Source organism: Chiloscyllium plagiosum, unplaced genomic scaffold, assembly GCF_037043375.1.
Source record: "Chiloscyllium plagiosum isolate Xiang-an unplaced genomic scaffold, Cpla_swu_hap1 HiC_scaffold_18, whole genome shotgun sequence".
Taxonomy (NCBI): Eukaryota; Metazoa; Chordata; class Chondrichthyes; order Orectolobiformes; family Hemiscylliidae; genus Chiloscyllium; species Chiloscyllium plagiosum.
This window is the reverse complement of record NW_028270156.1, coordinates 70,537,166-70,560,464: the sequence shown is the minus strand read 5'-3', so window position 1 is coordinate 70,560,464 and position 23,299 is coordinate 70,537,166. Positions and strand designations below refer to the sequence as shown.

Below are 23,299 nucleotides of genomic sequence, written 5' to 3'. Positions count from 1 at the left end.
GTATGGGAATGAGGCATTTGTTCAGTGTGGAAACAGGCCCTTTGACCCAACAAGTCCACAATGACCCTCCGAAGAGTATCCCATCTGAATCCATCCCCCTACTCTATTACTCTCCATTCCCCATGACTAATCTACACCTAACCTAGCCATCCCGGAATGCTATGGGCAATTTAGCAAGGCCAATTCATCTAACCTGCACATCTTTGGACTGTGGGAAGAAACCGAAGCACCCGGAGGAAACCCAAGCAGACACGGGGAGAATGTGCAAACTCCACACAGACAATTGCCCGAAGCTGGAATTGATCCTGGGTCCTTGGTGCTATGAGGCAGCAGTGTTAACCACTGAGCAACTATGCTGCCATGTGCATAAGAATGAGGAATTTGTGTATCAGACAGAGGAGTTTGTATATCAGAATGATAGGTTTGTGTATGGGAGTGAGGAGTTTGTATATCAGATTGAGGGGTTTATGTATGGGAGTGAGGAGTTTGAATATCAGAATGGGGGGGTTTGTATATGGGATTGAGGGACTTGTGTATCAGAATGAGGGGTGTGTGTATGGGAATGAGGGGTTTGTGTATGGGAATGAGGGGTTTGTATATTGGATTGAGGGGTTTGTGTACTGTAATGAGGGGTTTGTGTATCAGAGGGAGAGGTTTGTGTATCAGAGGGAGGGGTTTGTGTATCAGAGGGACAGACTCCTGTATTGGATTGAGGGGTTTGTGTATTGGAATAAGGGGTTTGTGGATCAGAGGGAGGGGTTTGTGGATCAGAGGGACAGACTCCTGTATCGGATTGAGGGGTTTGTGTATTGGAATAAGGGGTTTGTGGATCAGAGGGAGGGGTTTGTGGATCAGAGGGACAGACTCCTGTATCGGATTGAGGGGTTTGTGTATTGGAATAAGGGGTTTGTGGATCAGAGGGAGGGGTTTGTGGATCAGAGGGACAGACTCCTGTATCGGATTGAGGAGTTTGTGTATTGGAATAAGGGGTTTGTGGATCAGAGGGAGGGGTTTGTGGATCAGAGGGAGGGGTTTGTGTATTAGAGGGATAGGTTCCTGTATCGGATTAATGGGCTTGTGTATCGGATTGAATGCAGAGCATGTTCACCCTTGTATGAGGGGTTTGTGCAAATTTCTGTGCAGATTGTATTTATTTAAATGAGGCATTTGTGTACCCGTTTAAGGAATAGTATGAGTTAAGTGTGTCCCTGAAAGAGAAATGTACATCCTTGAACAAGGACTGTCTACACCTGAATGAAGAGAGTGAATACCTGTATGCAAACTGTATATACCAAGAATCATGGAATGGTCATGGACAGGAAGGTTTCAGTCCTTTGTATATGTGCTGACTCTCTCCGAAACAATCCCATTAGTCCCCTTCCCCTGCCTTGCCATGTAACCGTGCAAATCTCTTTCACTGCAGAAAATGATCTATGTCTCTTTCGAAAGCCTCATTTGAATCTGAGTCTGCCCACACTCTGATCCTGTGTTCTAGATTCTCAATACTCACCGCACAGTAAGGTTTTTGCTCATGTCGTGAAAACTATCTTTTTCATTTTCCTTTAGTATTTTTGACTGTAGACTGAAATGGGAAAAGGGCTGTTTTAAATGCCAAAGATTGCTCCTGTTTTCTCCCCATACATTTTGACCCTTTTAGCCCGAAGATCTAAATCTAACTCCTACGTAAAATGATTGTGTTTTGGTCTCAACCACTTTCTGTGGTAGAGAATTCCACAAGCTCACAACTGTCTGCGTGGAGACATTTCTCCTCAGTTCAGTTCAAAATGCCTAGCCCATAGCTTTAAATTGTGACCCCCTGGTCCTGGACTCCCCAGTCACTGAGAACATCCTTCCCATCGGTCTAATCCTGTTAGAATGTTACAGTTTTCTATATGGTCACCCTCTAAACTCCAATGAATACAGTCCTACCTAATCCAGTCTCTGTTCGAATATCAGTCATGTACATCCCAGGAATCAGTCTCGTGTAGAGTCATAACACCCTTACAGTGTGGAAGCAGGCCATCCAAGCCAATCAAATCCACACTGCCCCTCTAAACAGCATCCCAGCCAGACCCACCTCACTACCCTACCCCTGTAACCTGCATTTCCAATGGCTCATCCACCTAGCCTGCACATCCCTGGACACTATGGGACAATTTAGCATGGCCAATCCACCTAACCTGCATATATTGGGACTGTGGGACTAAAATAGAGCACCCAGAGGAAACCCAAGTAGGCGCGGGGAGAATGTTCAAACTCCACACAGACAGTTGCCTGAGGCGGGAATCGAACCCAGGTGATGTGAGGCAGCAACGCTAACCACTGAGCCACTGTGCCACTCCCAGTGTAGTGCCATGTTTGTGCAGGTAAATGCTTATGGTAGGGGAAGGTATATCTTTAACTATCAACTGGATAAAGTGGAATTGATCTTATTATTCAAAGCATGTGTAATTTGCATTGGTTCTGATTCATGATAAAGTTACAAGAAATGGAATCGTGTTGATAATCCCTTCATTTAGGTATCATTCTGTACATTTAGTTTATTTTGCCTGTCTCATGGGAATTGTAACGATTGACCTTTCAAATCATTCAATCCTCCTGCAGGACTCCCATACCTAAATGATCGAACCTAGCACAGACCCTCTGCACAATCTCTCACTCTAAATGACCAACTCTATCAAAGAAATCCTTCAAATAAACCCATCTCGGTACAGAGACACCACAAAAACCTCAGACACAAAAATAGAAATTGCTGGAAAAGCTCAGCAGATCTGGAAGCCTCTGTGGAGAGAAATCAGGTTAACATTCTAGGTCGAGTGACCCTTCCTCAGAGTCCAACATAGAGATGTGGTAAATAATGTATCCCAGTTCAGAGATCTGCTACATATTCAATCCGGAATTGTCAAGTGACCCTTCACAGTAATGAGAATCTCCAAATAATGGACTCCAGTAAAGACTCTTCGAAAACCCTACCCTATTGGAGAGGAGTTTCACATTTTCCACCTCTTTTAGGGAGAGATTGAAAATAATCCATTGCTGTAATCCATTTGTATAAAGAGGTTCTTCAAGCAATCAATCAGTGCAGGAATTTCCTATATAGATCAACCCAGAACTAGGACCTTCCAAATAATCCATCCTAGCACAGAGACCCAGTACAGCAATGGGGGGGTGGGGGGGGGGGGGGGGGGGGGGTCTTCAATCATTTTAAACACAACATCACTTTTTGAATTTCAGTGCAATCAGGATATACCTCTAAGAAAATATAGGAAACAGTTTAGTTTTAGTACTTTGTAAAGCCTAAAACCAAGAATGTATAAAAGTTCACCTTGTCCTCTACTCACCATGTCTCAGTGTGACACCTGAAATTGTGCATTATCTGCCTTGAAGTCTAAGGTTGTAGTTTTAGAATGTTAGTCTCTTACAGTCCATCCAGTGGCATGATACTTGATTGTCTTCATTTGGGAGAACGCTGTTTTGCAGAGGTTAGTGGAGTCCAAGTAAGTTTTCACTTTTGCAGAGTAATAGAAGTGGGTATTTTCTCTGTTGATGAGTCCACAGAATGCACCGTCCCTTAGTAGGCCTTTTCATATCAATATCATTTTACATCGTAATTATCTCCATATCAACTCCACCACTTTGTAACTCAAACACCTGATGGCATTTGGTAGTCAACGCAACAATGTCTACTTGAAGGAATGGATTTGAGACAAGCATGACAATTTGTTCCAATAGATCCAATTCCTGAAATTGAATTCCTCCACTGTTTTCCTCAGGCATGCACCAAAGATTTCTCAGAGCAACCATTTATACAAAGAAAATTGACTTTTTTCTCATATTCTCTCCAGACCCAGGAAGCATTGCAGTGTTGCATTATTTTAGTTGGGAGGACAACAGACCTAGTTTCAATTTGACGACATTCACAGCGCTGATCATATGTGTTAAATCTCAGTATCTTCCCTTGACTGAACCACCTCATATCAGCACAGGGACCTAGTTTATTGTAGACAGCATCAAATTTACCAAGGGCTTACAAGCGATGTTGAAAAGTTGTTCCTCTAATTGAGTTTACAATCTTATTAACTACTTCCATTATACAAGAAAAGTCCATAACTTGACTCACTAATGCTTGCTGGTGGATTATATAGAGATACCTGACAAAATGCAATAAAACCCATAGTTATGCCAAGTATGGTAGGTGTACTATCAGTTATGATAGATCCCAGTTTCCCGATGTGAATGTTTTTCTCAAACAAGTATCTTTTTATTTCATTGTAGATATTTTCATGCCTTCTGCTCTCTTTAAGGGGTAAAAGGGTGTGAGGTATTGTGTTATGAGATATTATGTTATAGGCTATCTTTATTAACTCACTCACTAGCTCACTATATTCATTAAAACCGGGTTGCTGTTCATTCATTCATAAGCCTTTACTAACCCAGTATTTACCATAATGTGTTTTCATTCATTCATAAAACTGCAGTTCTGTAGTCGGCCGACATGGATATTGAGTGCCTTTTGGACACAGGAGCAGAATTCATGTGCCTACCCCAGAGGTATGAGACCAGACTCCCACTAGACGGGACAGTGAGGACAGCTTATGGAGCAGGATTAAAATCAAAAGGACCAACCCCATACACCTTGAATTTGGTCCCCCACGAGTTAGTAACCTTTATCTAGGTAGGACCTGTAGTTCAGCCACTCCTCAGGATGGATATCCTCACCCAGTTGAATTCCACTTTACATTTCGGTGATGGACAGGTAACATGAACCCTACAAAGGGAAGAACTAAAAGAACACTGGGCTAAAACCAAGGATGACTGCCTGTTACTGACAATGGAACCTGTCACTTTTACAGGAACACTTTCACCTTGCACCAAACAGGAAAAAAGGACTTTAATAAAAATCCTCAGCACTTATGACAGCCCAGTGCAGAATATGCGAAAGACAAGAGGGAAATGGATATTAACTACAGATCACGGGAAAGCCGATGGGCCGTCAAGACATTCAGCCCTGGCATGACATTGGGAAGTTTACCCCACTGGTGTACCTGCACAGCCAACAGAATTTCAGGCTCTGACTGAGGTCTACACAGCAGCAGAGGATCAGTCTGCCAACTTTTACACAGACTCCCGCTATGCTGCAGACTGTCATCTTATTGTCTTACTGTCAGATACTAACCAAAGTTGTAAGTTCTTATCGACTGCCTGGAAAGACTTGCTGCAGGAAGGCGACAACACTGTACCAGGTGAGGGGGTTCTTGTGAAAAAGATCCACAAGGATCCTTTAGATGTGAAGTGGGATGGACCATACCAGCGCTGTCTAGGTGAGAGGAGAGGAGGCCTTGGATTCATGCCTCCTACATCAAACAGGCATCTCACAATACAGCAGGACCACAGACTGACTGACCCCCATGATGCTTCTTATTGTTATTCTAACTGTACGTGTTTTCTTTTTGTAAAATGTGGTTTCCAAACTGTTAAAAATCTGTAAGCGAGGAGAAGGATTGTGTGATTCTTTCAAGAGGTCTCAGTAGAATCAAAAGGGGGGACTGTGAGATATTCTGTTGTGTGATATTGTGTTAAAGACTACCTTTATTAACTCACTCACCAGATCGCTACATTCATTAATACTGGGTTCCCACTCATTCATAAGCCTTTATTAACCCATTGTTTACTATCATACGGTTTTACGCATTCATTCATAAAACCACAGTATTCTGCAGTATCCAAATTTCAAACCCATGACTGCATTACAAGCAGTGTTTAACTCAGCACACAGAACAATACCATCCCCATCAATTCTCCACAAAACATTATAATATTAATCAACCCTTACCAACCATCTCATATCGAGCAATCCACAAAACATAATATTAATCAGTCCTTACCAAGCATCTCTGGACCTTAAATACCTTTCAACTGGGCCATTATCCCTTTAAGAATCTCACTGCCATGAAATTGCATGAATGAATGTAACTCATACCACCAAAGGTAAATTAATCTCACAACCCAGTGGCAGTAATCAGTTTAATGTCATTTATTCTTTTATTGTGATTTCTAACTTATTTAGAGCATAGGCAACATACAACAATGATCATAGAACAGTACAGCACCGTACAGGCCCTTCAGCCCTCAAAGTTGTGCCAGCCTTTTATCCTACTCTACATCAGACTAACCGACATTCCCTTTATTGTACTAACTTCCATGTACCTACCCAAGAGTCACTGAAATGTCCCTAATGTAACTGACTCTACTACCACCGCTGGTAGTGCATTCCATGCACCCACCACTCTCTGTGTAAAGACCCTACCTCTGACATCTCCCCTAAACCTTCCTCCAATCACCTTAAAATTACGTCCCCTTGTGATAGATATTTCCACCATGGGAAAAAGTCTCTGGCTATCCACTCTATCTACGCCTCTCAACATCTTGTACACCTCGATCAAGTCACCTCTCATCCTTCTTCGCTCCAATGAGAAAAGCCCTAGCTCCATCAACCTTTCTTCATAAGGCATGACCTCCAGTCCAGGCAGCATCCTGATAAATCTCCTCTGCACCCTCTCCAAAACTTCCACATTTTTCTTACAATGAATCGACCAGAACTGAACATAATATTCCAAGTGAGGTCTAAACAGGGCTCTATAGAGCTACAGCATAACCCTGTGGTTCTCAAGCTCAATCCCCCACTAATGAAAGCAGACACACCATAAGCCTTCTTAACAACACCGTCAACTTGGGTGGCAACTTTGAGGGATCTATAGATATGGACCCCAAGATCCCTCTGTTCCTCGAACTGCCAAGAATCCTGCCTTTAACCCTGTATTCTGCATTCAAATTTGACCTTCCAACGTGAATGACTTCACAGTTTTCCAGGTTGAACTCCATCTGCCACTTCTCAGCCCAGCTCTGCATCCTGTTACAAACTACAACAGCCCTCCAAACTATCGACAACTCCACCAACCTTTGTGTCATCGGCAAACTTACCAACCCACCCTTTCACTTCCTCATCCAAGTCATTTATAAAAGTCATAAAGAGCAGAGGTCCCAGGACTGACCCCTGCAGAACACCACTGGTCACTGAGCTCCAGGTTGAATACTTTCCACCTACCGCCACCTTCTGTCTTCTATGGGCCAGCAAATTCTGTATCCTGACAGCCAGATTTCCCTGTTTCCCGTGCCTCCTTACTTTCTGAATGAGCCTACCTTGGGGAACCTTATCAAATGCTTTGCTAAAATCCATATACACCACATCCACTGCTCTAGCTTCATTAACGTGCTTTATCACATCCTCAAAGAATTCAATATGCATTGTGAGGTATGACCCGTCCCTCACAAAGCCATGCTGACTATCTCTAATCAAACTATGGTTTTCCAAGTAATCATAAATCCTGTCTCTCAGAATACTCCGCAATACTTTGCCCATCACTGACGAAAGACTGACTGGTCTGTAATTCCCAGGATTATCCCTATTCCCTTTCTTGAAGAAGGGAATAACATTTGCCACCCTCCAATCATCTGGTACTACTCCAGTGGACAGTGAGAATGCACAGATCATTGCCAAAGGCGCAGCAATCTCTTCCCTCAATTCCTGCAGTCATCTACGGTATAACCTGTCAGGGGTTTTATCTACCCTTATGTTTTTCAAAATTTTCAGCATATCCTCCTTCCTAACATCAACCTGTTCAAGCATAACTTCCTGTTTCATGCTGTCCTCACAAACGACAAGGTCCCTCTCAGTAGAGAATACTGACGCAAAGTATTCATTAAGGATCTCCCCTACTTTCTCCGACTGCAGGTGCAAGTTCCCTTCACTATCACTGATCAGCCCTACCCTCACTCTGGTCATCCTCTTGTTCCTAACATAACCTTAAATGCCTTAGAGTTTTCCTTAATACTACGCACTAAAGCTTTCTCATGCCCGCTTTGAGGTCTCCTAAGTCCATTCTTCAATTCCTTCCTGGTTACCTTGTAACCCTCTAGAGCCCTGTCTGATCCTTGCCTCCTCAACCTTAAGTCAGTTTCCTTCTTCCTCTTGACTAGATGTCCCACATCCCTTGTCATCCAAAGTCCTTTCACCCCACCATCCTTTCCTTGCGTCAGTGGGACAAACCTGTCCAGCACTATCAGCAGGTGCTTCCTAAACAACTCCACATTTCTGTTCTGCATTTCCCTGAGAACATCTGTTCCCAATTTAGGCGCCCCAGTTCCTGCCTAATAGCATTGTAATTCCTCCTCCACCAAATAGCATTGCAATTCCCTCTCCCCCCAAATAGCATTGCAGTTCCCCCTCCCCCAAGAAGCTTAGGCCTAGTAATTTTACTAACATTTACTAATTTAAAAGACAAAATAACTGACTCCTCTTGAATATGCAAGCAAACTGGACAGACATCTTTAATTTCATCAAAAGTAACAGCCAGCACTTAGCACATCTTTTCACATCAAGATGAGCACAGCAGGCCAGGCAGCATCCGAGGAGCAGGAAAAATCGACCTTTCAGGCAAAAGTCCTTCATCAGGAGGGCTCCTGCTTCTGCTCCAGCTCCACGGATGCCGCCTGACCTGCTGTGTTTTTCCAGCACCACTCCAATCTTGACTCTAATCTCCAGCACCCACTTCTGTCTACATCTTTTAACATCTCCTGTCTCCCAGGCCAGAAGCCCTTCAAACCTTTTGTGTTCTATAGATAAAACAATGCAACACCATAGTCATGGAATTTTAATATATGTCAGGACTGTGTATAAAGGGGCTCCTGTAAGAACTGTATTTTGGGATTCTATCGCTGCCTCGAACTTGTGCAGTGGTCGCTGAATAAAAGAGGCCGTTCACGCCACTCACTGGTTTCGGTTGTTATTTGAACACAATCCCACAGGTAGATCCCTCGTTAGTTGTTATGTCCTTAAAGTCCGTCCTGTCGATGGTTTCAATGAACTGCAGTGGGAAGCATTCACAGTCCTTCCGGTCCTGCTGTACTCACTGAAAGATATCTCCAGACAAAGGTTTCAGCCTCTTGCTACCGTGGAAGCATTAATTAACATGCTCTGGATTGCCATTCTTAAAGCTGGATGTGGAAGCTGTTATTCCTCTCTCTGTTACAGCTAAAGGCTTCTGTTCTCTTCCTGCTGCAAAAATTGCAAACTGTTTGTGTGTCGGCCAACAGGATCGTAACAGTATAAAGAATGAGCTGCAGCCCAGGGTGGGAAAGAAGGAATAAAAACAAATGTACACTGAAGATGTGGAACTGCTTGTAGCATTGTTCTGCAAACCTGGTGGTAGATATTTATATATCTGAGTTGTTTTCTAATGCACAAACACATGGTTAGGCTTTCGATAATCCAGGAAAACTCAAAAGCTCGAAATCACTTGGTCCTGAGAACTCACAGGGGCGAGGGTATCAGAGGGGCAAGATGGCGCTGAAGAGTGGCAACTTTGGCACACAGCGTGGCAGTGCGCTGAAGGGGACTTGTGGATGTGGAGTCAATCAAGCGAACTGCTTTGTCCTGGATGGTGTCAAACCCCTTGTAGGAGCTGCACCCATCCAGGCAAGTGGGCAGTATTACATCACACTCCTGACTTGTGCCTTGTAGACGGTGGACAGGCATTGGAGAGTCAGTTTGAAACTTAACCACCACAGAATTCTTAGCCTTGGACCTGCTCTTGTGGCCACAATATTGAGGGCACTGGGCTTTATGACGTTCCTGAACTGATATCTGCTGTCCTGCGCACTCCTTTATCTCTGATGTGGTGATGCAGGTGTTGGATTGTGGTGGGCAAAGTCAGAAGTCACATGACACCAGGTTATAGTCCAATAAGTTCATTTGAAATCACTAAGGGAGGGAGGGTGTGTCTGTAAAACTGCATGTCTGCGTGTGAGAATGTGTGTGTGTCAGTGTGAGTGTGTGTATTTGCATGTGTATGAGTCTGTGTGTGTCTGTCTATGTGTGTGTATCTGTATGTGTGTCTGTGTGTGTGTGTGAGTTTGTGTGTGTGTCTGTGTCTGTTGATGTGTGTGTATCTGTGCGTGTGTCTGTGTGTCTATGTGCATCTGTGTGTGTGTCAGTTGTCTGTGTGTGTTTATCTGTGTGTGTGTGTGTGGTGTGTGAGAGTGTGTGTGAGTGTGAGTGCTTGTGAGTGCGCGTGCACGCATGCTTGGGTCCTCAACCCCAGAACCAATGGATTAAGTGTACTTTGTTTTAAATTCTATTCTTAATTTCTCTTTTCTTCCTTTATTATATTATCATGGAAGGACTGGTATTCTGAAGTTTTTATCTCTTTATTTTTCTAATGTATTACTATGATTTTGTAAGTCTGTAATGCTGGACATCTTATTTCTTTATTTTCCTAAGAATTTGTACTCAGGATTTTGTACCTAGGTATCGTACCTAAGACAGCACCATAAGTGGCGACTTGTAAACTTTTCACTGTATTCATGTGACAATAAAGCTAATTCTAATTCTGCCTCACACTCATTCTATCTCTAGCCGTCTACTTACATCCCTACAAGACTCACGCTCTACCCCCTGCTCCCTGGGTGCTGCCTGACCTGCTGTGCTTTTCCAGCACCACACACTTTACTCTGATCTCCAGCAGCTGTAGTCCTCACTTTCGCCTTCAGGCTCTACCACTCTCACTAACCCTCCGACATCTTCCCTCACCTGCTGCCACAACAGAGTTGCTGAGTCGACCTCAGGTTAAGCCACAATTAGATCATGTCCATTTCTGGTGAACTTGCCTTAAAAAGTACATGAAGGTCCCTAAGACGGTTGTGAAGGTGATCCGTCAACAGTTCCAGGAATGAGGGGTTTTAGCGATGAGGTTAGACTAGAGAGGCTGGGGCTGTTCACCCTGGAACAAAGTTTAAGGAGAGATTTGATAAAGGTATACAGGATTATGGCAGATTTAGATAAAGTGGCTAAAGCAATTCTGCTCCCATTTGTTGATGGCACAAGTTTAATGTTCCAGAGAAGGGACACACAGGGGAAGTGAGGGATAATATTTTTAGGCAGTGAGTGGGAGTGAGAGCCCATGACAGGGATGAAAGCAGAGCTGATCAATTCCTGGGGGTTACCATTGACCAGAAACTAATCTGGACTGGAATATAGATACTGTGGCTGCAAGAACAGGTCAGAGGCTCCAATCTCACCTCCTGACTCCCTAAAGCATATTCACCACCTCCAAGGAACACACCTTCACGTGCCTGATTGAGTGCAGCTCCAACAACACTCAAGAAGCTTGACACCAGCCATGGACAAATATGGACTGCTATCCGACTGACCACACAAAACCTTAACCTCATCCACATTGCAGGAGGATGCACCATCTGTACAATGCACTAAATCACCAAATCACAATGCACCAAGGTTTGTTTAACAGCACCTTCCTGACCTTTACCTCTTCAAAAGTAGAACAAGGGCAGGTGGGAACAGTATCACCCACTCCCAGCTAAACTACCCACCACCCTGACTTAGAGAGGTATCATCACTCCTTCATTGCTGTTCACTGAAATCCTCAAACTCTCTCACGAACAACATTGTGGGTGTACGGTAAGACGCAGCGATTTCTTTATCACAATAAACTGGAAAGTGGAAGCTGCACTCTGCTGTTGCTAAAAGAAAAAGGTGGGGAGGGGGGGGGAATCATTCCAACTGGAAGGGTCAGTGTGATTCTGTGGTTCATTTTGACTACACAAGATAATGTCAGCTTTTGCAGCAGTGAGGTGGATATTTTGCGAGACAGGGTGGCACCAGGAATCTCTCAGCAAAGGAATTGGCAGCAGGCTCTTGGCTTTGCTGTGAATTGCAGTTTCAGAGACCTGTGCACTCAGACAGCGAGAAGCCCACAAACAAGGGCTCTCCCCCTGTGAATGAAACACACAAAGCTAAAGACTCTGAAAAGGAAGAATTCTACCACAAGGAAAGCCCTAGATCCAACTGAACAGCTACTGAATCAAAGATCCATCTTTGCTCTGCACTCAGAAATATTCAGAAAATGAGAAGCATTGTCGGACCCAACTCATTCCAACCTTGTCCCCTCGACGACTCTGAACGGCAGAATTTGTTATTCTTTGCTCATATTATTCTGCCCATTATATTTGAGTGCAAACATCTTTTTCGTCTGTCTTATGAATGAATATATGGGTGTTTGGAGATTTTAAAGGTATGCGGTTTAAGTTGCGTAGCATTCATTAGAAATCCACTTATTGTCATTTGTTAAAAACTAAAATGGTTCACAACAAATCGAGTTATTTTCCTGCTAATGATGAAACCTGGTGGGAATTGTGTTCAAGTGACTTGCAGTCCATCAGCCAAGTGGATCACCTTGGTGGTTTAGTTGGGTAGTTACACATGGCTTGTGGAATAGTGGGGGGTCAATTAATGGCGTATTGTTCTCATTGAGTCATGACAGTACCTACAGCACACAGATTTAGTGCCTCAAGGTCAATGAGAGATGGACAATAAATTCTGGTCTTGTCAGAAATAACCATATACCATTAATGAAGAATTGAAGTCTATCTCCTCAAGTAACATCTTAAAAACCTAGATCCAGTTATGCCTTTACCTTCTGATTTCTAACATTAGATTCCCTACAGTGTGGAAACAGGCCATTCGGCTTAACAAGTCCACACAGACGCTCTGAACAGTAACCCACCCAGACCCAGTTCCCTCTAACTAATGTACCTAATACTATGGGTAATTTAACATGGCTAATTCACCTGACCTGCACATCTTTGGATTGTGGGAGGAAACCGGAGCACCCGGAGGAAACCCACGCAGACACGAGGAGAATGTGCAAACTCCACACAGACAGTCGCCCGAGGCTGGGATCGAACCTGGGACCCTGGTGCTGTGAGGAAGTATTGCTAACCACTAAGCCACTGTGCTGCCCTAAAGCACCAATAGTGGGATTCGAACCCATGCATGCAAAGCACAATGGATTAGCAGTCCATCGCCTTAACCTCTCAGCCACCTTGTCAGCCCCAAGGAATACATTCCCAGCTTGTGTAGTGTCTCCCTATAATCTTTGTAGTTTGATCCTTTGCTTTAACATATCATTCTGGAACATTTACACTGCACTCCCTTCAAGGCCATCCTAAGGTGTGCTACCCAGAATTATTCTCCGGAGTCTTCTGTGACTCCACCCGTGGTCTAACCAGGGTTTGTAAATTCAAAAATAGCTGCTACCTGTTGCATTTGATTAATCTGGATATAAAGACCAGACTCCCATTAGTTTATTATTTTCTGGACATGTTTATGACATTTTAATGATCTATGTACCTGAACCTGCAAATCTCTTTTGACTTCCACTTCTTGTAGTACACTACAATCTTGATGAAGCCCTTACAAGTCTAAATTGAAATCCGATCGTCAATCTATTAAGAGAGTCTTCAAGTCATAGAGTCATACAGCATGGAAACAGACTCTTCAGTCCAACTGGTCCATGCTGAACATAGTCCCACACTAAACTAGACCCACCTGCCTGCTCTTTGCCCATATCCCTCCAAACCTTTCCTATTCATGTATCCATCCCAATGTCTTTTAAAGATTGTAACTGTGCCCACATCCACCATTCCCTCAGGAAGTTCATTCCACACGTGAACCATCCTCTCTGTAAAAAAATTGCCTCTCATGTAATCTCTCTCCTCTCACATTAAAAATGTGTCCCCTAGTCTTGAAATCCTCCATCCTAGGGAAACGACAACACCCATTAACTCTATCTACACCTCTCGCTATTCTATCAGGTCGCCTCTCAACCTCCGAGTGAAAACGTTCCCAGCTTATCCAACCTTTCTTTATAACTCAAATCTTCCAAACCCGGCAACATCCTGGGAAATCTCTTCTGAGCCCTCTTCAGCTCAATAATCTCCTTCCTCTAACAGGGTGACCAGAACTCGACACAGCGCTCCAGAAGAGGCCACATAATGGCTCCACAAATGTTTGTTTTCACCAACTCTGCTTAAAGTGAAACTAATCTTTGTGTCTTTGGCAAACTTGAAGATTTGGTCTTCTATCCCTTCATTTAAGTCATTAATAATCATAACCAATAGCTGAAGCCCGAATAAGGGTCCTTGTGGAATACCACTATTCACATCCTGACATCTGGCTTCATATTGAGCTACTCAGCTAATTTCCCAGCCAGATCAAATATTTGGTTTTGATTTCATGACCTCCAACTCTTGGTTAAAAGCCTCTTATGAGTAACTTTATTGATAATGGAGTATTAAAGTACAGGTGTTCTTCTGTCTACAGTGCTCACTGGACCCCCTCAGAGCTCAAATCCACAGGCAAAGAACTATTGCAAGATCTAATCATTAGAAATGAACTAGTGCAAATAAGAAAAAAAAGACAGGGGGCAGTGGGGAGAACATAAGGCAATTGAGTAAAATTATTATTGCAAAAGACATATGCAAAACTGAGGCAAAAACAGAACTCATTTTGGTGGGATGTCAACAAAGGAATTGAACAGCAGTGGGAAATATTCAACAAGGAGATCAAAAAAGGTACAGAAATCGTTAAATCATAGAACTTGACAGTAGTTAGGGAAGCCATTTGTTCCGCTGTGTCTGTTCTGGCTCCTGAGAGAGCTACCCAGCTAGTCCATTCTCCAGCTCTATCTCTGCAGCCAGCTAAGTTCACCAATTTCAAAAATAATTGCACAACAAAACACTAGACACCATAGACGATTAAAGTGAGACTAAAATCGAACCTTAAGAGAAAGGCCTACAAATGCTGGATGCAAGAACAGTAAGCCTCGAAATAATTGATAAGATTGGGCAGTCAGCATGGGAAAGGGATGTGGCGATCACATTTGACAAACCTATTAAAGGTTTTATTTTGTGGATGTAATGAACAGAGTAGATAAGGGGAACTGTGCGTTTGCCTGTTTAGATTTCCAGATGGCTTTTGATAAGACAGCATGCAGGAGGCTGAGAAACAAGATTAGAGTAGATAGGATTGGAGAGAATATATTGGCATGAATTGAGAATCGGTTAATGAACTGAAACAGGCAGTGGGACTAAATGGGTCATTTTCAGGTTGGTAAGCTTGGACTATGTGGAGACCTGTAAGGCTCAGGACCAAAGCACCCTGGCTATTCACTAGCCCCATCAATGACATAGGATGAGAGATTCAATGTAAAATTTCCAAGTTAACATGAAACAAGGTGGAAGTGGGAGTTTGGGAGGAGGATTAAAAAGTCATTTCAAGGAGATTTGGAAAGGTTAGGCTGAAATTTAGCAGATGGAATGCAATGTGGAGAACCTTTGGCTAGAAAGACAACAATATGGAGTATCTCTTAAATGATGAAAAGCAGAGAGAGACGTACTGATCTTGAAAGGGATGCAGGTGTCCCTGTTTGTACAGTTAACATGCAGGTTCAGGAAGCAATTAGGAGCAAGTGAGGACTGCAGATGCTGGAGACCAGAGTTGAAAAGTGTGGTGCTGAAAAAACACAGCAGGCCAGGCAGCATCCGAGGAGCAGGAGAATCGACATTTCGGGCAGACGCCCTTCTTCAGGAAGCAATTAAAAAGGTAAGTGGCATGTTGGCCTTTATTTCATAAGGGGTATGCTTTATGCAGACATATTTGCCATAGACAGAATGCAACAAGGCTGAATCAAGCTAATTCCAGAGATGGGTGGATTGTATTACAGTGGCTCAGTGGTTAGCACTGCTGCCTCACAGCTCCAGAGACCAGGTTCAATTCCAGCCTCGGGTGACTGTCTTGCACATTCTTCCCCGTGTCTGCGTGGGTTTCCGGGTGCTCTGGTTTCCTCCCACAATCCAAAGATGTGCAGATCAGGTGGATTGGCCGTGGGAAATTTCCCATAGTGTGCGGGGATGAGTAGGTTAGGTGCATTAGTCAGGGGAAATGTAGAGTTATAGGGTAGGGGAATGGGTCTGGGTGGGATACTTCTCAGAGGGTCTGTATGGACTTGTTGGGCCAAATGGCCTGTTTCCACAGTGTAGGGAATTCTATGTAATGTAATTATGAGGGAAGCTCAAGCAGACTATGCCTATATTCTCCGAAGTTTAGATAAGTGAGAGACTGTTACTTGAAAATACCAAATTCTTACAGGATAGATGCAGGAAGGATGTTTCCCCTGGCTAGGTTTTCAGAAGACACGGTCTCAGAAATACCACGTGATACAGAGATTACTGGGAGGTGATGGGGAGGTGATAATGACCCTGTTATGAAAAAGGACAAGGAAGGGCCTGAAATCAAAGTTCTCAATTGGGGAGGAGGCTCATTTTAATAAGATCAGGTACGACTTCGCCAGAGTGGACTGGGAGCAGATATTTTTAGCTAAATGTGTGTCGGAGCTGTGAAACATAGGCAAGAGGAAGTGAGGAGAGTACAGGGCCAACATATTTCAATAAGGATTAAGATGAAGAGAGGGACCATCAAATCAAGTCAACACTGGATGCCACAGCTGAATCCACAGGTTTGGATTAAGAGAAAGAGAGATTATGGCAGATACAGAGGGTTCAACAGCAGACACACCACAGGGTACAGAACGTGCAAGAGGGAACTCAAATAAGGAGATTGGGAGAGGATATGAAAGGATAATGGCAGGTAAAGGAAAATCCCAAGTTATTTTACAGGTGCATTAAGGATAAATGGATAATCAGGGAAAGCTTAGGGCTCATTAATTTATGTGTAGAGCCTTTGGATGTAGTTAAGGTTTTAAATGAATACTTTGCCTCAGTGTTCATGAATGGGAGGAATGATGTGGGTATAGAAATCAGGGAGAATGCCTATTGCACAATTAAAATAATTCGCACAGACAGAGAGGAGTTTCTGAGTGATCTGGCTATCTTAAAAGTAAATCACTGTCCAGGGCCAGATGACATTGTCAGTGAGACAAGGGAGGAAGCAGCAGGGGCGTGAGCAATAATTTTCAATTCCTCCCTGGCTACAGGAGAAGTGCCAGAGGACAGCCAATGTGGTACCATTACTCAGGAAGGGGGCAAAGGGTAGACCAGGAAACTACAGGCCGGACAGTCTAACCCAATGGTGGGAAACTACGGGAAGCAACTCGATTGAATGTTTTGAAGAGATGACCAGGTGTGTGGATGAGGGCGATATTTTTGATGTCATCTACTTGGACTTTAGTAAGGTTTTTGTTAAGGTCCCACATGGGAGTCTGAAAGCAAAGGTTAGAGTCCATTGAATCCAAGGAAATTTGGCAAATTGGATCGAAAATTGACTGAGTGGCAGAAAGCAGAGGGTGGTGGTTGAGGGTTGTATTTTCAACTAGAAATCTGTGTCCATTGGGGTCCCACAGGGGGTAAGGTTGGGGCCTTTGCAGTTTGTGGTGTATAAAAATGATTTAAAATTGAACATAGGAGGGTTCATCAGTAAGTTCACGGATGATATAAAAATTGGTGTGGTGGTAACTAGTGAGGAGGATAGCCTCAGATTACAGGAGGTATAGATGGGCTGGTCAGATAGGTCAATCGGTGAAAAATGAGATTCAGTCTGGATAGATGTGAGGGTGATGCACTTGGGTAGGACAAACAAGGCAAGGGAATATTAGATCAACAGTAGGACGCTGGAAAGCACCAAGAATTAGAGGGACTTTGGTGCATATTCCTTAAGGTATCAGGACAGGTGGATAAAGTGCTTCAGAAGATGTCTGGGATAGCTGAGTTGTAGAGTTTAAGAGCAGGGAGGTTATGCTGGAACTTGTATAAAATGTTGGTTTGGCCACAGGAGAGTATTGTGTATAACTCTGGGAGCCACATTCTAGGAGGAATTGAAGAGGATGCAGAGGACGTCTACCAGGATGTTGCCTGCACTGGAGAGTTTCAATTAGGCAGAGAGATTGGATAGAATGGGGTTGTTTTCCTTCAAACAGAGGAGACTGAGAGGGGACATAGTGAAGATGTGTAAAATTGTCAGGGACATGAATTGGGCAGCAAGGAAAAAACTTTACCCCTTGATGGAGGGGTCAGTGACTCGGGGACAGATTTAAAATTACGGGCAGACGATATCGAGGAGATGTGAGGAGAAACCTTTTCATTCAGAGGGCAGTGGGCATCTGGAACTCACTGTAACGTTTAAAAGACTTTCAGATAAGTGGATGACTAGGAAAGGTGTGGAGGGATATGGGCCAGGAGCAGGCAGGAGGGACTAGTTTAGTTTGGGGTTATGTTGGATCGAAAGGCCAGTTTCCATGTTGCATGATTCTAATAGGCAGAAGCCTTCACAACATTTAAGTATTTAGATGTGCACTTGCAATGCCAAAGATATGGGCCAAGTGCTGGAAAGTGCATTAGAATAGGCAAGCAGTTGTTCTTGATTGGTGCAACCTCAATGGGCTGAAGGGCCTTTTTCTATGCTCAGTGGCCATAATTTACTGAACTTCAACTGTAATGTAAGAAGCACTAAGTTTGTACTATCCCAAAAGACTTTGATAAGGTGCCAAATGATTGTGTCAAGATCGAGGTGAGAGCGTGCCCAGACAAGGGGCATGGATCAGAATGCAAAACAAACTGACTGCAACACAGAAAACTGAGAAAAGGGTCAAAAGATATTTACCTAGTCTGGCCGAAGGTATGAAGTGATATTTCACAGGGATCGTTGCTAGGACCACTGTTGCTCATCATTTACATACACGACTCGCTCTCAGGAATTGGAATTAAAATTGGAATGTTCGAATGACACCGAATTGAAGAAGGCTGCGACAAAACGCAAGACTTTAAATACTCGAAGGATGGGTGTATCGGCGCACTAAAGAAAACAAAAAGGGAAAGAGAAAATGATTTACAAGGATGATACCAGAACGACGGTGAAACCATCAGCAGAAAAACTCAACAGGTTTTACGGGGTCCTCTTTGCAAATGGGCGACTTGATGGGTCTGGAAAATCATGTGAGGGTTTGACAGGACAAACATGGATAAAATATTCCCGCTGGTGGGGAGACCAGACACCAACATCGGTAAGTCACTCAGAAATCCAATATGGAATTCAGGAGTAATATCTTTACCTGGAGAATAAGTAGGATCTGGAACCTGTTGCTACAGGCATTTCCTGATAAGTCATATTGAAACAGAAACAGGACTGGTGGAGACATGGATAGAAGCCTTTGCTAATAGCGTTTAAAGAAGTAAGGACGGTTGAGAAACCCGCATATTTCACAGGGATCTTTGCTAGACCCCTGTTGCTCACCATTTGCATACACGACTTGCTCTCAGGACTTGGAATTAAAATTGTAATGTTTGAATGAACATAAACAGCTATTGTCTAACTGAATGAACTGTATCCCAGTATAGTCCCTGTGCAAATAATCCAATGCAATACAAGTGGCCCCTGCCCCCATTCCTGAAGAAGGGCTTATGCCCGAAACGTCGATTCTCCTGTTCCTTGGATGCTGCCTGACCCGCTGCGCTTATCCAGCAACACATTTTCCGCCCTGCCCCCATTCTGTCATGTCTGGGCACAATCCTGTCTGTCCTAACAAACGGGAGCAGGTTCAGCAACAAATACCCACCTGGGGTTTCGAAATAAGGAATGCACCGGTACAGTGAAAGGTTTGCAACATCACCCTTCACGGCACTACACTAGGTACAAACATCACAGGTAAAATGCAGAAAACTACAGAAATAAATTAAAAGTTCAGCAGTACAGTTCTACCCATTACAAAGAAATAAATAAGAAATAACGTTAAAAGTTCCCAGTTACTGTCCTTCTCTAGCCATGGGCCTGCAGTCACTCCACGGTGGGTTTTCCCCACGAGGGCTCGATCTCTCTCCCCCTGCACTGGGTGCGGTCCCCCTAACCCAACACTGGGCTCTCCCTCTCCTCCCCAACACTGGGCTCTATCTCCCCCGGACACTGGGCTCAATCTCTCACTCTCCCACACCGAGCTCGATCTCACTCTTCCCCCCCCCCCCCCCCCCCCCCCCCCCACTGGGCTCAATCTCCCACTCCCCCTGACACTGGGATCGATCTCCCTCTCCCCCCCACAGTGGGCTCAATCTCCCTCTCCCCTGACTTTGGGCTCGATCTCCCTCTCCCCCCCGCCCCACACTGGGCTCAATCTCCCTCTCCCCCGCCCCACACTGGGCTCAATCTCCCACTCCCCCTGACACTGGGCTCGATCTCCCTCTTCCCCCCCCACACTGGGATCGATCTCCCTCTCCCGCTCACAATGGGATCGATCTCCCTCTCCCCCCCACATTGGGCTCGATCTCCCTCTCCCCCACACTGGGCTCGATCTCCTTCTCCCCCCCCTCACTGGGCTCGATCTCCCTCCCTCCCACACTGGGCTCGATCTCCCTCCCCCCACACTGGGCTCGATCTCCTTCTCCCCCCCACACTGGGCTCGATCTCCCTCCCTCCCACACTGGGCTCGATCTCCCTCCCCCCCACACTGGGTTCGATCTCTTTCTTCCCCCCCACACTGGGCTCGATCTCCCTCCCCCCCCCACACTGGGCGCGATCTCTTTCTTCCCCCCCACACTGGGCTCGATCTCCCTCCCCCCCCACACTGGGCTCAATCTCCCTTCCCCCACACTGGGCTCGATCTCCCTCTCCACCTCTCACTGGGCTCGATCTCCCCCCCCCCCCACACTGGGCTCGATCTCCCTCCCCCCACACTGGGCTCGATCTCCTTCTTCCCCCCACACTGGGCTCGAAATCTCCCTCTCCCCCCCACACTGGGCTCGATCTCCCTCCCCCACCCGACACTGGGTTCGATCTCCTTCTTCCCCCCCACACTGGGTTCGATCTCCCTCTCCCCCCCACACTGGGCTCGATCTCCCTCCCCCCCCCGACACTGGGTTCGATCTCCCTCTCCCCCCCACACTGGGCTCGATCTCCCTCCCCCACCCAACACTGGGTTCGATCTCCTTCTTCCCCCCCACACTGGGTTCGATCTCCCTCTCCCCCCCACACTGGGCTCGATCTCCCTCCCCCCCCCCGACACTGGGTTCGATCTCCCTCTCCCCCCCACACTGGGCTCGATCTCCCTCTCCCCCCGACACTGGGTTCGATCTCCCTCTCCCCCCCACACTGGGCTCGATCTCCCTCCCCCCCACACTGGGTTCGATCTCCCTCTCCCCCCCACACTGGGTTCGATCTCCCTCCCCCTCTCACACTGGTTTCAATCTCCTTCTCCCCCCCACACTGGGCGGCACGATGGCACAGTGGTTAGCACTGCTGCCTCACAGCGCCAGAGACCTGGGTTCAATTCCCGATACAGGCGACTGTCTGTGTAGAGTTTGCACATTCTCCCCGTGTCTGCGTGGGTTTCCCCCGGGTGCTCCGGTTTCCTCCCACAGTCCAAAGATGTGCAGGTTAGGTGAATTGGCCATGCTAAATTGCCCGTAGTGTTAGATGAAGGGGTAAATGTAGGGGAATGGGTCTGGGTGTGTTGCTCTTCGGAGGGTCGGTGTGGACTTGTTGGGCAGAAGGGCCTGTTTCCACACTGTAAGTAATCTAATCTAATCTAATCAATACTGGGCTCGATCTCCTTCTCCTCCCATACTGGGTTTGATCTCCTTCTCCCCCCCACACTGGGCTCGATCTCCCTCTTCCCCCCCCACACTGGGATCGATCTCCCTCTCCCGCTCACAATGGGATCGATCTCCCTCTCCCCCCCACATTGGGCTCGATCTCCCTCTCCCCACACTGGGCTCGATCTCCTTCTCCCCCCCCTCACTGGGCTCGATCTCCCTCCCTCCCACACTGGGCTCGATCTCCCTCCCCCCCACACTGGGCTCGATCTCCTTCTCCCCCCCACACTGGGCTCGATCTCCCTCCCTCCCACACTGGGCTCGATCTCCCTCCCCCCCACACTGGGCTCGATCTCCCTCCCCCCCACACTGGGCTCGATCTCCCTCCCTCCCACACTGGGCTCGATCTCCCTCCCCCCCACACTGGGCTCGATCTCTTTCTTCCCCCCCACACTGGGCGCGATCTCCCTCCCCCCCACACTGGGCTCGATCTCCCTCCCCCCCCACACTGGGCTCGATCTCCCTTCCCCCACACTGGGCTCGATCTCCCTCTCCACCTCTCACTGGGCTCGATCTCCCTCCCCCCCCCCACACTGGGCTCGATCTCCCTCCCCCCACACTGGGCTCGATCTCCTTCTTCCCCCCACACTGGGCTCGATCTCTCTCTCTCCCCCCACACTGGGCTCGATCTCCCTCCCCCCCCCCCGACACTGGGTTCGATCTCCTTCTTCCCCCCCACACTGGGCTCAATCTCCCTCCCCCCCACACTGGGCTCGATCTCCCTCCCCCCCCGACACTGGGCTCGATCTCCCTCCCCCTCCGACACTGGGCTCGATCTCCCTCCCCCCCCCCGACACTGGGTTCGATCTCCTTCTTCCCCCCCGACACTGGGTTCGATCTCCCTCTCCCCCCCACACTGGGTTCAATCTCCCTCTCCCCCCGACACTGGGTTCGATCTCCTTCTTCCCCCCCACACTGGGTTCGATCTCCTTCTTCCCCCCCACACTGGGCTCGATCTCCCTCCCCCACCCGACACTGGGTTCGATCTCCTTCTTCCCCCCCACACTGGGTTCGATCTCCCTCTCCCCCCCACACTGGGCTCGATCTCCCTCCCCCACCCGACACTGGGTTCGATCTCCTTCTTCCCCCCCACACTGGGTTCGATCTCCTTCTCCCCCCCACACTGGGCTCGATCTCCCTCCCCCCCCCGACACTGGGTTCGATCTCCCTCTCCCCCCCACACTGGGCTCGATCTCCCTCCCCCCCCCCGACACTGGGTTCGATCTCCCTCCCCCCCCCCGACACTGGGTTCGATCTCCCTCTCCCCCCCAACACTGGGTTCGATCTCCTTCTTCCCCCCCACACTGGGTTCGATCTCCCTCTCCCCCCCACACTGGGCTCGATCTCCCTCCCCCCCCCCCGACACTGGGTTCGATCTCCCTCCCCCCCCCCGACACTGGGTTCGATCTCCCTCTCCCCCCCACACTGGGCTCGATCTCCCTCCCCCCCCCGACACTGGGCTCGATCTCCCTCTCCCCCCGACACTGGGTTCGATCTCCCTCTCCCCCCCACACTGGGCTCGATCTCCCTCCCCCCCCGACACTGGGTTCGATCTCCCTCTCCCCCCCACACTGGGTTCGATCTCCCTCCCCCTCTCACACTGGTTTCAATCTCCTTCTCCCCCCCACACTGGGCAGCACGATGGCACAGTGGTTAGCACTGCTGCCTCACAGCGCCAGAGACCTGGGTTCAATTCCCGATACAGGCGACTGTCTGTGTGGAGTTTGCACATTCTCCCCGTGTCTGCGTGGGTTTCCCCCGGGTGCTCCGGTTTCCTCCCACAGTCCAA

The 23,299-nt window shown here is 46.8% G+C and overlaps 1 protein-coding gene across 3 annotated transcripts in view; it reads right to left on the bottom strand.

Annotated features, from left to right (window-relative positions):
• LOC122557968 (excitatory amino acid transporter 2-like) overlaps nt 1–23,299 on the bottom strand; it is a 292,029-nt gene that overhangs the window by 240,954 nt on the left and 27,776 nt on the right. For 2 of the 3 annotated variants that reach the window (XM_043706266.2, XM_043706265.2), the window contains exon 2: nt 18,533–18,724. The exons of the other annotated variant lie outside the window; for it this stretch is intronic. In XM_043706266.2, coding sequence (XP_043562201.1) covers nt 18,533–18,600 — 68 coding nt within the window. In that variant the 5' untranslated portion in view covers nt 18,601–18,724. The remainder of the gene's footprint in view (nt 1–18,532; nt 18,725–23,299) is intronic. 3 annotated transcript variants of the gene reach the window in all.